General features: G+C 41.4%; 1 protein-coding gene across 1 annotated transcript; it reads left to right on the top strand.

Annotated features, from left to right (window-relative positions):
• On the top strand, positions 1-6,415 carry efemp2a (EGF containing fibulin extracellular matrix protein 2a). Its single transcript, XM_076103304.1, has 10 exons — positions 1-181; positions 734-782; positions 928-1,113; positions 1,648-1,770; positions 1,951-2,067; positions 3,098-3,217; positions 3,326-3,445; positions 3,616-3,742; positions 4,206-4,401; positions 5,541-6,415. The coding sequence occupies exons 1-10, from the start codon at positions 80-82 to the stop codon at positions 5,712-5,714; spliced, it is 1,314 nt and encodes a 437-aa protein (XP_075959419.1). The 5' UTR covers positions 1-79; the 3' UTR covers positions 5,715-6,415.
• Positions 6,416-17,534: the final 11,119 nt, after the last annotated feature.

The raw sequence follows: 17,534 nt of genomic DNA, 5'->3' as shown, positions 1-17,534 counted from the left end.
AAGCAGCGCTACCTGTGTGATAGCAGAGTGTTTGTGTGCATGTTTTACGTGTGTTACCGTCCCATCTTAGTGCATTAGTATGCAGGGTGCTTGTGTGTCAGTCTTGTGCGTGTGCATATGTGTGTCTGTGCTCCTCCGCAGTGCTATTTCACAGCCACCTACAGAAAGTGACACCTACACGGTAAGGATGGACAAATCTCTTCACCTGCTTTTCTTCTCCTCTCTCACTCCTTTTCCTTTCTGTGCATCTTCCTTTCTTCCATATGATATATCAAACATTTCTTGTGTTGAAATGTTGACCTCATATCCTCTTTCTTCTCTCCTAGCTCCTAGCAGTTTTCCCTTTCCAACATTTTATAGTAGTCATAGTTGGGGGTAATTTTAGCTTTAATTCCATGTTTCTTTCATGCCACACTTTTTCTTTCCATGCAGCTCACAGCAACATTTTTTTTTCCAGAATGATGATGACCCTTTTTCCAAACAGTGGCTATAAATTCTTTGTTTTTAAAAACGACCTTCGGCTTAAGGAAGCAGCCTTCTTGTCGTTTTGGCCCAGCCCTTCTACACTCCTACACAGGAAACAAGTTTCCCTATCCTCTGCTTCTTTTTTCAAGTTCCACTACTGGGGATTTATTATGTTTTATGAATATATTATGCAACTACTTGGCTCAGGGTGCCTGTTTCTTTCCATCATTTTCTTACACTCTCTTTCTCTCTCTGGTGCTCTTTGCAGGAATGCACAGATGGGTATCAATGGGACCATCAGACTGAGCACTGCAAAGGTAAAACACTCTTTTACCTGCATTTATTCCGTGTCACCACCTAATTCTTGTATACAGTCACAGCTGGGATCATCCTGTTGCTCCTCATGCTATGTCCTGTCCTTTTGATTAATTCCTAACAAGTCGTCTCTGCGTCTCCCATCAGACATAAACGAGTGTGAGACCATTGCAGATGCATGCAAAGGGGAAATGAAGTGCTTCAACCACTATGGAGGTTACCTGTGCCTTCCCCGCTCTGCGTCGGTCATCCCGGCCCCAGAGCCTCCCATCACGCCCACCGAGACCAACCCATGCCCTCTGGGCTACGAGGCGCAGGGAGACAGCTGTGTGGGTGGGTGTCTGGTTTGTAGGTCTGGGGGTTGGAGGTGGACAGGTGGCCACAGGATGGGTGATCATTAAGCATGTTTGTGTGTGTGTGTGTGTGTGTGTGTGACGGTGTAAGTTTATTGTCGGCAGCCACAGAATGCGAGGCACAGGTGGCCGTAGCAGGTGTTGGGACTGGAGGCTGCGTGTGCAAACTGTGTGGGTGTCAGTGAGTATGAGTCCACGGGGGGCAGACAGACACCGTAGGAATTTGGAAGATTTCACACAAGGACAGCTGCTGTGCTTTAAGAATCTGACTTGAAGCGAGAAACCTACTAGCGCTGGAGGACAACGAGGTGTTCATCTGGGACCACAAACATGATTCAACATGATGTGATATTCTCAGCTGTCGGGTGCAAATGAGGCGAACAGAGTCGCCATAGTCTGCCCTTCAACAGTCAGACTGTGCCTTTCACTCATGATAAAAGATGCTGAGTTTGCTCACAATAACCATGATTTTTTATTTCCCATGCGTGTCCTTTTTTTCCACTCACAAACACAGATATCAATGAGTGTGAGCGAGACGAACATGACTGCCAGCCCAGCCAACAGTGTATCAACACACAGGGTGCCTTCACCTGTCAGTGCCCGGATGGTTACCGCAAGGTTGCCACAGAGTGCATTGGTGAGATAATCTGAATTTATCCTTTAACTAGTGTAGCTAAGCAGGTTTAAATATGGCAATTCTGACTGTTTTCTTTCTTGCTACATGGCCTGGGGGAAAGTTAGTTATAGCCGCAAGAGTGACCTTAATAACCTGTAGGACTGTGAATATCCATTTTCTGACTCTATTTCTCTCTCTCAGACATCGATGAGTGCAGGTACAGGTACTGCCAACATCGCTGTGTTAATGTCCCCGGCTCCTTCTCCTGTCAGTGTGAACCTGGTTTCCAGCTGGCAGGAAACAACCGATCTTGCATCGGTGAGTGACGCCGACTGCAACCGGTTATAAGATTCAACAGTCAAATCCAATGTCTCTGAAGTCAGGCAAAAGGTCTGCACAGTGTTCTTAGTGCCTCCGATCAATTTTGATCTTACAGAGATCTTAATCAGGCTTTGACAAAAATGTAAAAACTGAAAGGGCAAATCTTAAAGGGCAACCCCATAGATTTTCAATTAAAGTCTCTTAACAAGTTTTGGGGAGTACTGCATATGTGAAAAAAAGTTTGTAGTCTCACAGGGAGTTGTATGAAGTCTGATAAATTGCCTCAAGTGACTCAGCGTCGATTGAGGCTGAAGACTACAAGTTGGAAAATGAAAAAGAAAGCTGGTGGTGTAGAGTTATAATGAAGTGAGACATCTGTATACGCACCTCATCTCTGCTTGAGGCTAACGGCTACATTAGCCGCCACTAGCATAATGCAACCAAATCCCTGTCAGCAGTCGAGTTGAACTATGGGTAACCAATTCGTTAAGTTTTGTCAAGGAAGAAGAATGTGTAGATATGTATCTTTTGTTCTACTGAGTTTGATCAAATTGTCAGCAGTGCAATTCTAAATCAATGTACGCTTTTAAGCATCTCTCTGTAACATTACAAGTCCATAACAACACAAGTAACAGTTAAAGTTAAGATTTAAGAAAACGTTCCCACAACTGTCATTACATAGTGATTCCGTATTGACTCATTTTAATTGGTGCACAGACGCTACAGTACGTTGCCTTCTTCCAACATCTCACTTTACAATAGTGATTAAAAACAGCACAGAAAGAAATCTGTTGTGCGAAGAAAACGGAAAAACAGTTGTGTGTGTTAATTTTGGACCCCACCAATCGAAGTAACAAGCTGATTGAGAAAATATGTTTTCAGGGCCTTTTATGTATTTGGAGCAATCATTTAGATTTTTGCCTTCAGTTGCAGTTTTTGATCCAACAACTGTTTTTTGGGATGTGTTTGCTATTTGACTCTGTCAGCATTTAAGTTTATCTATAACATCTACCTCCCCTCCCTTTAGATGTGAATGAATGTGAGATGGGTGCCCCCTGCTCTCAGAGGTGTTACAACACGTATGGCACCTTCCTGTGTCGCTGTGACCAGGGCTATGAACTGGGGTCTGACGGCTTTGCTTGTAACGGTGAGAGACCCACTCTGTCTGTAAAAAAGGATCAATATGAACGATTGTACAAACTTCAGTTACTTTGTTTTCTTTTCCCGTTATACATCTGACCGTTTCACTTGACAGACATCGATGAGTGCAGCTACTCCAGTTACCTGTGCCAGTACCAGTGTGTCAACGAACCAGGGAAGTTCTCCTGTGTGTGCCCAGAAGGATACCAGCTGCAAGGCACCAGGCTATGCCAGGGTAAGCACACCCGCCTCCTTTTCCTTCCTCCAGTCCTAACACCTTCCTCTCTGTGCTTTCAGAGTCACAAATGCTGCACTGAGTCAACGCTTATTCATTCTTTGACAGTAGCTCTATTCTTGTCCCGTTCTTGTTCAAATGAAACATCATCAGCTGTTTTTCTTCTGCAGATATAAATGAATGTGAAACAGGTGAGCATCAGTGTAGCGACACACAGACGTGCGTGAATATCCACGGACGATACCAGTGTGTGGACACCAACCGGTGCCAGGACCCTTATGTACAGGTGTCTGAGAAGTGAGTGACACCTCATGAAAGCTTGTGTACACAGTCACACACCTTTTCCCAATTACTAAAATATGTGCTGGCCATCAGCTCAGAGTATAATCAGCCCCTGTGTTGAGTATGGCTCAAACTGCAAGATTACCCAATTACTTTTTCCACATACGAGTCCAACTTCCAACCTTTTCTTCTGAACATGGTCCGCTGCAATAAGAAAACCATTACACTGTTACAAGTGTTGGATTGGGAACAGGTGTGGGTCCCTATTAACATATCCCAGATGATTTGGTAGTATAAAATGTGTTAAAAAACATGAGGGAAAAAAATGGCTACTGTTCAATATTTGTTTAGATTTTAGGAGAATTTACCCTTCAGTCATGTTACTCCCTCTGCTGGCTGATCTATGAACTACGGTTACATTTTTTCTGCACCAAACATTGTTGTACTCAAGTGGACTTACTTCTCTCTGTGTGTCCAGCCGCTGTGTTTGTCCCGTCAACAAGCCTGTCTGTCGAGATCTGCCTTTCTCCATCGTCCACCGCTACATGAGCATCACCTCGGAGCGCTCCGTCCCCTCAGACATCTTCCAGATTCAGGCCACAAGCGTCTCTCCAGGGGCTTACAACACCTTCCGCATCCGGTCTGGAGACGAAAACGGAGACTTCTACATCAGGGTGAGAGCTGTTACAGAGCATAGAGAAGGAGTATGATTGCATCCGCTGACAAAACCTTTGGCCAGCGTGACGACTTTATTCAATTCATTTTATTTTGTGTAGCCCAAAATCACAAATTTGCCTCAGAGGGCTTTACAATCTGTACACATACGACATCCTCTGTCCCAGGACACTGACTGTAAGAAAAAGCTCAATTTAGGTTTTGATGGATAGATTGGACAGACGTTTTATGAAACATAGTGCACTTGTCAGGTATAACACAGTATGATGGAGGCTCCTTCCTGACTAAACCTACTTCACCCACCACATTTCATTCATATCTGTGCATCTTAACAAATTAATTCCTCATAAAATGGCCAAATAGACTTACCATTAAACCAATGTGTGTATGTATGTGTGATGACTGATTTAGCCTGAGAGAGTTTTAGAGTCACAAGATGCTGTCGATGCATTTTTGAAAACAAGATTTTTGAAAACAAGATTTATCATAGTCCCACTAAAACCTAAACACAAACTTTCTGCTTGGATTCAAAACAGAGAAATAGTCTTTTATCTTAAAATATTAGAACAAAGTCCCCGTAATAGTTAATTCTCAGGATTGTGTGTGTGCTCATTGTCCTGTTAATTTCATAGCACGTGTTAGAGTGAGACAACTTAAGCTTTGGTTATATGATAGTGTGTCATGAATCAGGCATTACACCTTTATCACTCGTATTGAGCGAAATGTTGTTAAAGGAATAGTTCAAAATTTTGGGAAATACGCTTATTCACTTTTTGCGAAGAATTCAGAAGAAGAGAAGATCGATACCACTCTCCTGTTTGTACGGTAAATATGAAGCTACACGTAGCTTAGCTTAGCACAAAGACAAAAAATCACAAGAAGTCCTAACTTGTTCATTAGTGAGCTATAGAGTTGCTGTTAGGCAGAGCCAGGCGACCTGTTTCCACCTTATTCCAGTCTTTGTAACTGTACTCTACACTGCTGTCTGTAGCTTTATATTTCATGATAGTAGTATTGATCTTCTCATATAACTCTTGGCAAGAAGGGGAATAAGCATATTTCCCAAAATGTCAAACTGTTCCTTTAAGTGAAAATAATGTAGAATTTCTCTTGTTAATATATTTTTTGTCATCTACAGCAAATCAATAATATCAGCGCCATGCTGGTGCTGGCCCGTGCCGTGTCGGGGCCCAGAGAGTACACGTTGGACCTGGAGATGGTGTCAGTTAACCCTCTGCACAGCTACCAGGGCAACTACCAGACCAGCTCCGCCCTCAGACTCTCCATCTACGTCGGGCCGTACACCTTTTAAAGAAGAAGACAAAGAAGAAGAAGAAGAAGAGTGGAGGGACACAGAGAAAGATGGAGAGAAAGCGCTGGGGAGAAACACGACGAGATGCAAAAAAGAAAATTAAGCTGTAAAACAAAAGTGGTCGATGCAGTTCAACCAGTCACTGTGATGTTACACTCTTTGCTTTTTGTACTTCCAAAGAAAGCCACATGTATGTACAGTATACAAATACATTGTAGCAGTAATGTCTCACAGATAAAGAACAGAAACAGCCTTAAAATGGGATATCATGTTTACTGTCATTTTCCATTCAACACCTATCAGACAGCATCATTCTGTGTTCAATGTGTATAAAAAGGGATTTTCTTTTCTTCACATCTGTTCAGGGTGATAACAAATCTGTGTGACACATTTTCTGGCTGCCTTCAGGTGGAATGATTCACGCCCAGCGTCACTAGATTAATCTGTTTTCACCAGTTTACATCCTTATCTTTGGTTCCGCTCTGTTTGTCACTTTATTCTTGTCAGCCCTGTTTCCTGTTGACAGACGTGATTCAGTAACCACTCAGATCAGACCTCAGCAATCCACGCTCCTCCTCCTCCACCCTCCACTGTTCATTCCTATGTTCAAGCTCTCCATCACTGCCTTTTGTAGGTTTATCACATTGCTGATTGTGTTTTTTGTCTAAGATTTAAAACCCTAATAAAACAATATAACTTTTCCTCTGTCTCACAGTGAAATGATTACAATGTCATTCTTATAGGACATTTTATTCTCATTCTCCAGGGTGAGGGATTGGCTGCATTTCTAAGATTTTTATCATTATAAACTAAACCTTGGGCAGTCTGGGAAACTGAAACTAGTTTTATTTATTTAATTAGTTACATAGTTATAGTTGATAATATAAATAGTCATTAGCCCTTATATTCTTCATTGGCAATGTGCTAAAAGTTGGCTGATCATTTCTGTGGAAGTCTCAGTATTATTGTTAAATGATGTTTTATCATAAGGCCCTGTCAATAGTTTGTTAGGATGGTTCCATGGAAAAGCTCAGTGAAGCTGCGCGTTGCTCTTTAAATAGAGGTGGGGCAGTTAACCAGAAGTACATTCGTCAAACCAATCCGTTAGTCTTCATCCTTTAAGTCTTTTAGCTTGTAAAACCAAAAAACACAGAAAACGATTGTAATAAAATTTAAATCTCACCGTTGTGTCACTCGTCGAAGTTACTTTTCAGGTGTAGAATGGGCTCATTGCTGCCTCTTGTGGCTGTTGAGGGAAAAACACTCACTACAACTGCAGTACTCAAACTGTCAAGTACCAGTATGTGTGTTCTGCCCCTCGGCCTCAGGGGGCAGTAATGAGCATGTTACGATCAGCTCGCTGCAATGAAGTAAAAAATACATTGCTCTAGAAAACTTACTAAAAAGTGACATACAGGTGAGATTCATGCGTCATCAGACGTGTCTTCAAACTGTGTTTTTACAGTTGTACAAGGGTAAAAAAAATGCAAGGATGACAACTGACTGGTTTGTATCGTAAATGTGCATCAGGTCATCATCATTACAGAGCACACAGACGCTTCCCTGAGTTTGTCTACAGGACAATCCAGGCCCGTCAGCAGACTGTCCTAAACTGTCCCTACTTTCCCCCAATCAAAGAGCAGATGCGGTGTGACCCCTTTATGTCAACACTGTACCTGCTTAACTACAATAGCTGGTCCAACTGGCTTGACAGCCAGCTTCAACTGAAGGCCAAGGCCCACCCATTAACACAAGTCCAACCACCATCACTGCTTTTCTGGTTCACTAGACCTGTTTTGTTAAAGGTGCAAGATCTGAGAGTGGGAGCGTTTCTATTGCCTCCCAACGGCTCTCAACATGTCGACGGCCAGCCAGTGGCTCATAGCTAACGGTGGTTGGTTGAGTTGGGACCACAACACCGTGAATGCTCGACGGTGTGTTCCAGCAGATCAGAACCAACTCCCTCTTTATATGCATCCGCACATTCAACACAACCCTCTGTAGCAAGATACATTTGCTTCTTTCTGTAACATCGTCAACAACCATGCTAACATCGTCACGCTTTCTGTCCTGTCAAACGCTTCCGTCCAATCCTAAAATGACGCCTGGAATCTCTTAGCTACACAGTAAAAATCATTAACACACAAAGACAGAAAGATCACTGCCCTATTTAGATTTCTCTCTTCTTCAGTAAAAATCTAAAAATGTTTCATTTCTGCGCCAGGTAGAGGCAGATGTAATTCTGTATCAACTTCCTGTCATCCTTAAATTAGAGAGGAAATGCAAAATGGCTGCAGTTTAAATTAAACAAGACTGAAGCTCTGCAGCCTTCTGTTCTATTTTCACTGTCACAGCACTTCACTTGTGTTTTTACTGATTCTCCTGACCCACAAAAAAAAACTAAGGAAAAAGAGAGAGAGTGAGAAAAGAGAGAGGGGAAAGCCCTTATTTTACAGTCCACTGCGGTTCGCTCCGCCCAGTCCTACACACAAACACCACAAACGCACCACACACACCTCCCATCTGTCCTCACTAGGGGGGTGATGACTCACACTCACAGCCTGTTTTACGTAATCAGAGCAGACAGTCGTCAGCCACCAGGGGGCAGCAGACCACACAGGTCTCCTCTCACAGCAGCAGTCCAGGAATAGCAACAACCTGAGGAGAGAGTGTTGGTTTTATAACCTAATTGAGTAGTGAGCTTACATTTTCTACAGTTTTTCATGAACTCATACACCTGTGGGAGGAAAAAGTGAACTGACAACTTTGTCTACTTTTCACAAATAATGTACAATACAGCCTACAATTTTTTTCCATGCTCTGACATATGTTGTAGCACAGACTTTTTCTTGCATAACTGGACATCTTGTGATAATAGAGAACAAAGATGACAGAGCCTGGTGATGGTGTTAAAGAGTGCAGTAGGGTAGGAGGTGTGCGTGTTCACAGTATGGGAGAGGAGTGGTACAAGTCCCCTGGCATATCTTGTTGGCATTCAGACAGAAAGAAAACCTGACTAAAACAGGATGACACTGTCATGGATTAGTTACTGGACAAGCCTACCGGGCACAGGGGGCCACGAAAATGACCAGAAAGACACTCAAAATAACCTCAAAGAGACGCAAAACAACAGCGAAGAGACACAAAATTACCAGAAAGAGATGTAAAATGACGACTAAGAGATGCAATAACGACGACAAATACACTCAAAACAACCTCAGAGACTCAAAATGATAACAAAGAGACACAAAATGACTACAAAGAAATGCAAAACGACCAAAAGGAGACCCAGAATGACTACAAAGACACTAAAATAATTGCTAAGAGATGTAGTACCACAGAGAGACACAAAACGACTACAAAGAGACACAAAACGACTACAAGACACCCAAAACAACAAGATGAAGACACACCACGACTAAAAATAGACACAAAATGACTAAAATGTACACAAAGCGGCTAATTATAAATGAAGGACAAAACGTTTGTAGTCATTTTGTGTGTGTGTTTCAGTCTGGGTGTTTAGTATATATGAGGGGTAAGGGCCCTTTTACATGTCTGTCCTCGGGTGACCATTGTCTTGTAATCCGTCCATGGACATTGTGTTAACACAGTGGACACAGAAGAGTGTGTGTGTGTGTGTGTGTGTGTGTGAGAGAGAGAAAGAAATAAGGAGAGAGAATTATGTAATTTGAAGATACAAATAAAGCATTTAAAATGCGTGTATTTGTGTTGTAGGTCTGTGTTTGTATCTGTGTCTGTGTTTTTGGATTTGTTTGTCTGTGTGTGTGTGTGTGTGTGTGTGTGTGTATGTGCAGGGCGTGGGTGTTTACATAGGAGAGCATGTGTTTGAAAGTGGCATCGCCCACACAGACGAGTGGGAGGAGTGTTTGGGGTGGCAGAGGGGAGTGCTGGAGCGCCTGGGCCTCATTTGTTTTGGCAACTTTATAGAGTATGAGCTCATTTCTGGGCAAGCCGTGCCCTGTAGGCCGCAGTGGGGGATGGCGTGGGACGGGAAGCAGAGCAACGAAGGCCCATGCGGGGCCAGAGTGCACCAACCAGTCCAGTACGATGGAACAAATATGGTGGACAGGAAAGACACCTTTCCATGTTATATAAATCCTGTCCCATCCATCAGTTTGAGACATGCAGCCATGACTGACGAGCAATCTGTTCCCCGGGTCTAACGCTTTCATCTTCTCCAATTGCATTTCAAAAAGCTCTCGATGCCTCGCCCCTCCACTACAACACAATGTAGGTATTATATTTATGAATGAAAGAGCGAGGTGGAGTGTCATTTCCCTCCACCCACAGCCCCCTGAGATTAGTTCATTAACGAAAAGAGCGGGCAGTGGAATCTGTAGGACATCAAAAACAGGCTGCACAACACAAAGAGGGCCAGTTGATTAGAGTGTAAATTAGTGAGGGCATGAGGCAGGAAATGGCTCTCTCTTCTGGTTATTTGCATACGGTTTATATATTGTCAAAAAACAAGGTTCATACAAAAGGTGTCACAAATAATGTTTAAAACTATGGTTTTCCATAGAAACATTAATAAATATAGAAAAAAACTGTTCTATAGAAATAGAGAAGAGTGTACTAATCTCTGTATGTAGAGAATACTGTTTGTAGAGAATACTCCTTGTGTACTTCTCTATATATAAGAAACTTGGTTATGAAATCCTCTTGGTCATGATACTTTTTTCTATTCTACATTTTTGCTTCTTGTCTATGCACCAATACACCAAAGCAAATTCCTTGTATGTGTAAACCTAGAAAGAAACTACAACAGACTGACTACACACACCTCCGCCAACGTAAGACTCAAAAGAAGTAATGGATAAATGTTTAAACATAGTAAGAATAATAACTTGACAAAACCTACTGAAAAAAAGAAAGATGAGACCGTACAAAAGTAGAAAGTACAGCTGACTGACACCCGTGGGAATGTCATTCGTTTTTCAGGCATTTGGTCACAAGCTGTATCGGACAAATTAAAACTTTGATCAGATGATGGTGCTAGAATTAAAGTCAGGGAATCACCAAAGTTACTGACTTCATCCTCTGGGGATCATGAGTAGATATCGGCAAAAGACAAATACTTGCTTGATCCTGTTTGAATTGTGCCATGAATTAAACATACACGTTTGTTCATTAAAAAAAAAGATAATGTTATAGAAATATGTGAAAATACATAATTAGAAAGACTACACACCCAAAAGTTGTGTTATTGACGTCTCTTGCTGAATCTAAGATGACTATGTTTTATACCGAGATGTTCACTCATGAGCAACGGGTCTTACTCATTCTTTGGCTTCCCGGCTAATAAAGAGACCAGGAGTCGCTGGATGAAACACATCGGGTAAGATAACGATTGATGTAGTTTACTGAGCGGCTTCACACAAAACTAAATGATACTACCACACTGTGACTTTCTTGACTTGCAAAATTATCTTTTAAAGTGACAAACATCATACGTGTAATTCATGCCACAGTTCAAATGGGATCAAAAAAGTCTTTGTCTGTTGTTGTTGATTGCTGTACATATTTAAAAATAAAATACAAAAAGGTCCCATGGGGGACACAGGAAGGGGAGGGACTTCACCTCTATACTCGTTGAGATATGTCAGTCTTGACCAAATTGGTGGAGCAACGTACGGACACCAGCACAGCTAACAGGATGAATATTGTCTTTCAATTTTCTATTATTCAGAAATAAATCCTGTGGGATTTTCTTATTTCTAATATGAACAGTCAGACCAGAAGTGACCTCCACATATCACACAGGAGCTTACATGTGTTATGCCCCATACATTCTCCCCCCTCTAATTCAACAGGAGTCATTTCTTGTTAGCTCTGGAAATAATTAGCTTACAAGTCTGGTCCAATTACAGGTTCAATAGCTGGGCACGTTCATTATGTCGGGTCAGTCTAATCTCCTGTGAACACGTTGGGAATTTAGTGCAGTGAGCAGGTTATTGGGTCACACGTCACTGATTAACAACAATGTAATTAAAGATATGACTGTGCAAGTGTGTGAGAGGATGACAGCATGTACTCTGCAAGAAGCCCTCAAAACATCTGAGTCTGATTTAAAACGAATAAGACTTCGGCTGAGATACTGGATTACATTAGAGCCTTGGGTAGATTTATATAAGGCTTTAAGCTAGACCTGCTCTACCTTCAATTTCTTTACTCGTTGCGTGAATGTGGTTACCAAGAAACGACAATGTGTTGCTATGGGTGTGTGGGTGTACAGCGGCAAAAGGGACCTATGCTGAAAAGACATTCAGCCCTGAGAAAAATAGTTTAAATAGCCTGAACTGAAACTGAAAGGTACGGGAACAGAAAGCAGCAGAAGCTGGAGAGGAATTCTGTGAATCACAAAAACACAAACTGATTGTGAAAAGAGCTATTTATGCTGTGACTTTTCAGCTGAAGAGAAGTAGGCAGTGGTGGAACAAGTATTTAGGTACTTTACTTATAAGTACCAATAAGTACCAATTATTTTATATAGTTACGTTTTTATTTGAATGATATTTTTGAGTGATCATCACTAAAGATTTGAACATTTCTGTTGTAGGTTTTGGGGTTCCTGCCAGCTTTATACTTTGTTAAATTGTCAAAATGAGACATCAGACTTATTTGTGAGTTTATACTGATGCAGGTCGGTTAAGGACAGTTTAAAAGGTGCTTTTTAAACTGATGACATGTTTACCTCTTCATTCCTCCCGAGACCCCAGCTGTGAAATATGATTAAATAAAATAGATATTTATATGCTTTACATCTGCGTTGTTGTTGACAGAACATTTTCTATAATACTTTCTGTCCCAAATCTCAAATATTCTGAATATTTTACTGGAGTTTCAGAACATAAAAGTTTACGTAAAAGAGGGGAGTTGTGTTGACCCCAAACATAACTTATGTACGAATTACTTTTTGGCAAACAAAGTAAATATATGTTTGTTTCGGGATAGCCAATATAACAAATAGAACATGAAATAATTCCCTGTTTCGTGTAATAGCAATACTTTATGGTAATTTCTATATTCTGTAACCTTTATCAAATGTCCTCGCTCAGTTAGGGAAAGGCTACCACTTCAATACTTTACATATATTTGTAATCATTATTGTTATCTTACATACAGCAGTGAGGAAGTACACAAGTAAAAGTAAACAAGTATTATCAGCGTATTGTACCAATGTGTAAAATATATTAGTTGTGCAGCCGAAACATCTCTGTGAGAGTTATATTCTCATATGTTATACAGGGTTGGGCTCATTTGAACACCTTTTAACACTGTTAGGCAGTTTAATCTGTAACATTATACTACATATCTTATAACCTGATGACATTGTTTGTCTGTAAACTCTTAATCTGCAAAGTAACTAGTAGTTTGATAAATGTAGTGGAGTAAACAGTAGAAGATATTTCCCTCTGAAATAGAGTACACAAGTACACAAGTATAGTTGGACCCCTCACATCTGCCCAATAACTATTCACAACTACTCCTACCTAAGATAATGCATGTATTCTAGTAAAAACAACAACAACAACAACAACAACAACAATGCTCTAATGCTCACAATGCTCACAACAATCAGGCTTCTCAACAGGCAAATAAAAGACCACAATATTTCCAAACCTGCTTTTTATAGGCATTTCTAATTTAGTGTTTTATTAACAAACCAATACAACAATATCCAATAAAAGGCTACTTTCCTGGAAAACAAAGGTGTGTCTATAACCTGTTCATGGTTTCCAGCTTGTTGACACATATATAGAGTCTTGTTTGCGTTTTAATGAATTTTTCGAGCGCTAGATGGAAAACAGGCTTCAAAGGGAATAAATGAACAAGCCACCAGCTGACAAGTAATTGACCTCATCCATTGAAGAATCAGCTCAGAATGAATGAATGAACCAGTAAATTACTCGGGACAGTGGGCCACATAGACTGGGAGAGGAAACTGTAATGGTAGGGGAGTCAGGTGATCGGTATCAAAACACCGGGTCAATGGAGATGTCTTTTGAGCGAGGACAGCGAGAGAAAAGAGGACGAATGGACAGAGTCCAAGAAAAGAACAAGGTACAAATATGGTTTATTGGCTGATGTGAAGCCCATTCAGCACATCTGTTCCTCCCTCGCTCTCATCAACCCACTCTCTGCTTTTGTTATGCAACACCTCGCTCTATCTGCTCGACTTGAACATATGCCTTGATGGTATACGTTGGAATTAAGCTAACGCCAAATGTAAAAATGTATCCAGATATCAGGTCTGCGGTCTTTTGTCTCTGATCTGTGCTTGACCTTTTATCTGAAATCGAGGCTGAGAGTTAATCGAGGGGAGCGAGATGCACACGGAGAAGAATGGGGAGAGAAAAGGTAGAGAGGGAGTCTCAATGAAAGATCTGCTGCTGGGAGGTCTCTCATGATGTAACGCATCGACATCACGTCGCCATGGCAACCCCGCATCAGCACCAACTCACTGTGGGGAGAAAGAGTCGGAGTCTGTGCTGGTATGTTACAGTAAAGTCTCTGCGTGTGTCCACAACAACAAGAAAGACACACGGGTACAAATGACTAGATAAAAGAAACACATATTGTATATAAGAATGTGTGATTCTGAATATTAAATGTTGAATATATACTTGTTAAATACAACAAGAGTTTTTCTTGTACTCAAATTTAAGAGCGATGCATGTTTTACCTTAAGAACTTCATCTTAACCTTGAACACGGACACACATTCAATCTCATGCAGTATAATAAAGCCTCTCATGCGAACTCCGTCCTCAATAGAAATATCTTGGCTATTTACCGAGTTATTGTCACCATGTTCTCCTGTGAGTCTAAGTATAATCGGAGGGACCTTGGGGAGACAGAGAACTCTGAACAGTAAAGACTAAAAAGCTCTAGTGAAAACTTCTGCCCCCTGTTCTGTGCCCTGGCGGCTAAAAATAAACGGGATATTGAAAAGCGAAGAGAAAAGGCACAAGGCTACTGGCTCACAAAGCCACACCGATGGAAGGAGGCAGGGAGTGATGGATAAAGGCGGGAGGTGAGGAGCAGGAGAGTGGGTGGAGCTGTGTGTGTGGGTGTTTGTAAGGTTCATATTCACAGATTGCGTCTGTCGACGGATCCGTCAGGCTTTGAATCAGAGTCACATGTAGTCAGAAGGAGCTGGAGTGTGAGCTGAGCAGCGGATAACATGGATGTTCTACCACCACAAACATATTGTTGGCGCTATGATAACACATATGTGGAATTGACTTAATTGCGCTAATTTTTTCTACATCCACAGCTTTATCTCACAGCTGCTGCTATTCAAATGTTGTTTTCTGAGTCTATGTAGAGACACAATTTGAGGTACAAACTAATGAATCTTTCATTTTCTACAACACATATCCTGTTCCTGGGTCACAAGATACCATTAAAGGTTTTGCAAGATGACTAAAAGAAAGGAGAAAACAAAACAATTCTAATAATAATAATAATAACTATTTATAGAGCATTTTTCTTAACATGGAGGCCTAAGACGTGTAACCGCAATGCAAAAGAACAGTGTCTTTTCCCTTTATTGTCAACAAAGCAGACTGTGTGATGACATGAGTTCATCCTTATGGAGGTTTAGCTTCTGCATATTTACAATAACAAATCCTAGTTTTGATAATGTGGATTATTGATTCATCTCCTTTTTAAAACTGATTAATTTATGTAACAGGAGCAATCCCGATAAACACTGTCACATAGGCAGATGTAATGTATATGTCAAGCTGAAACTAATTTACAGCCCCCTCACCGTGCTTAGCCTTTTAAATTCAGTATGAAAACAACCAAACAGTCTTTATGTGTGCATGTATTGTACATGACTGTGTATGCATTTACATTTACATGCAAGTGTGTGTATACATGTACTATACACGATAATCAATCTCCTTGCTCTAGCTCGTTTTAGTATGTGATGATTTAGATTAGGGCTGGGCGATATATATATCGATATTATATCGCTATCGTTATGTGAGACTAGATATCTACTTAGATTGTGGATATTGTAAAAATGTCGTCTTTTCCTGAAACCCTAGAGTATGTTTACACTATCAATATCGAGGTATGTACGCCCAGCCCGAATATTCAGATAAAACACATTAATGTCCATCTGTCTGCTTAGCAGTAAGTTCAGAGTCAGCTTCTCTCTCTCTCTCTCTCTCTCTCTCTCTCTCTCTCTCTCTCTCTCTCTCTCTCTCTCTCTCTCTCTCTCTCTCTCTCTCTCTCTCTCTCTCTCTCTCTCTGATGCAGGAGTGGGAGGTGTTGCTAGGCGACAGATTAGCTCCTTCCTTTCAAGAAGCAGAGCGCAGACCTCGACTCTCTGGGTGTAAAAATAAACAGAAAAAAAAAGAAAAGACAGTCTTAGAGGGAAAAAAGGACAAGTATCTTTCACCTGTGGCATGACATCCACATGAGATCCCCCCCCCCCCCCCCCCCCCACTCATCTGCTGCACTGTCCAGAAATAATTCACTTATATATAGCCCCATTTACATTTAAGATAAACACAAACTGTCCCTCATCGTCGGCAAAAGTGTTGACATTTTAGTATGATGGAGCTGCTGCAGAGACTGATGATCCATCCGCTCTGTTCCCTGTGATGCGATGACTAAGGTTGTGGAGGAACATGCTGCTCGTCCCTCATCCGCAGCTTCAGTCTATGCCAACGGCCGAAGCTGTGAAAGTCACACCTGTTGGCGCCTGTACGTGTGTGCTGAAAGAGCAATAACACTCCTGCGCATTGTACATCTGCTCAGTGTGTGTGTGTGTGTTTAGCATAGTGACAAAAAGTAAGTGCTGGTGAATAAGTGTGTAATTGTGTGAAAATCTAAGTATATGAGTGAGAGAGAAGGCCAGTGAGAGATTGAATGAGCAAATTCTAGAGGTTGATCAAGGTAACGTGCCTCACTTAACATTTTGTGAGAAATATGGCAAGTGAGTATAACTGAGAAATCTAAGTGAATGAGTGAAGATTTAAGTGAGTGAGCAAATAATTCTGTGTCTGAGAGTTAGTGAATAAGTGAGTGAGAGAATGGATGTCTCAGTGAGTGAATGAGTGAGTGCTTGGCTTAATGTGCCTGGATGAGTGATTGTGCTTAACAGGGATATAAGACTAAATTAGCCTCCATATGAATATTGAGGCAAACAGGAGTTTCTTGCACAAAGACGGCCCACTAATTGGATTCATTTGAGTCCATTTGCTGTCAGGGAGACGAGGTACTCATCCCTCCGACCCCTCGCTCTTCGCCCATCCGCCTCTCAACAGTCATGTTCATCTCTGCCACCCACCTCCGATACCGACACAACCCTGTCTCATAATGGCAGGGATTATCATGACAACCGCAACAATGGCAGCGCTTGAGACAAGAGAGTGTGTGGGACACCGGGACAGCTTAAGTACCTACGAGACTGCTGGGTGGAAAAAAACCAAAACAACTTTGAGTGTTTTTGTTCTGGGAGCTCCTGCATAAAGATTTGTGCTATTTTTGCCCAGAGAAAGTCTGCCAGCACTGTTTTTTTTTTTATGGCAATCTCAGAAAACACAACAGCTCGAAGAAAGTGATGTGTGCTTAGTCACAAATCCAGCGCAAATGAGATTCACATGCAGAAGCAGACAAACAGGGAACCAGTATACTTAACACTGAAAACCATTGATCTGCTTGAGAACATTACTAATGTGGTTCGAGTGAAGAGGATGTATGCCACTGTGTTATTTACTGAATCAATGTGCATACACTGGGTTTCATAAGGTATTCATTTAATAAATTATTGTTT

This window comes from Anarhichas minor, unplaced genomic scaffold (genome assembly GCF_050575085.1).
Source record: "Anarhichas minor isolate MPS153535 unplaced genomic scaffold, ASM5057508v1 ptg000028l, whole genome shotgun sequence".
In the NCBI taxonomy this organism is placed as follows: domain Eukaryota; kingdom Metazoa; phylum Chordata; class Actinopteri; order Perciformes; family Anarhichadidae; genus Anarhichas; species Anarhichas minor.
Note: the sequence above shows the minus strand (reverse complement) of the source record. Positions and strands in the feature narration are given on the sequence as shown.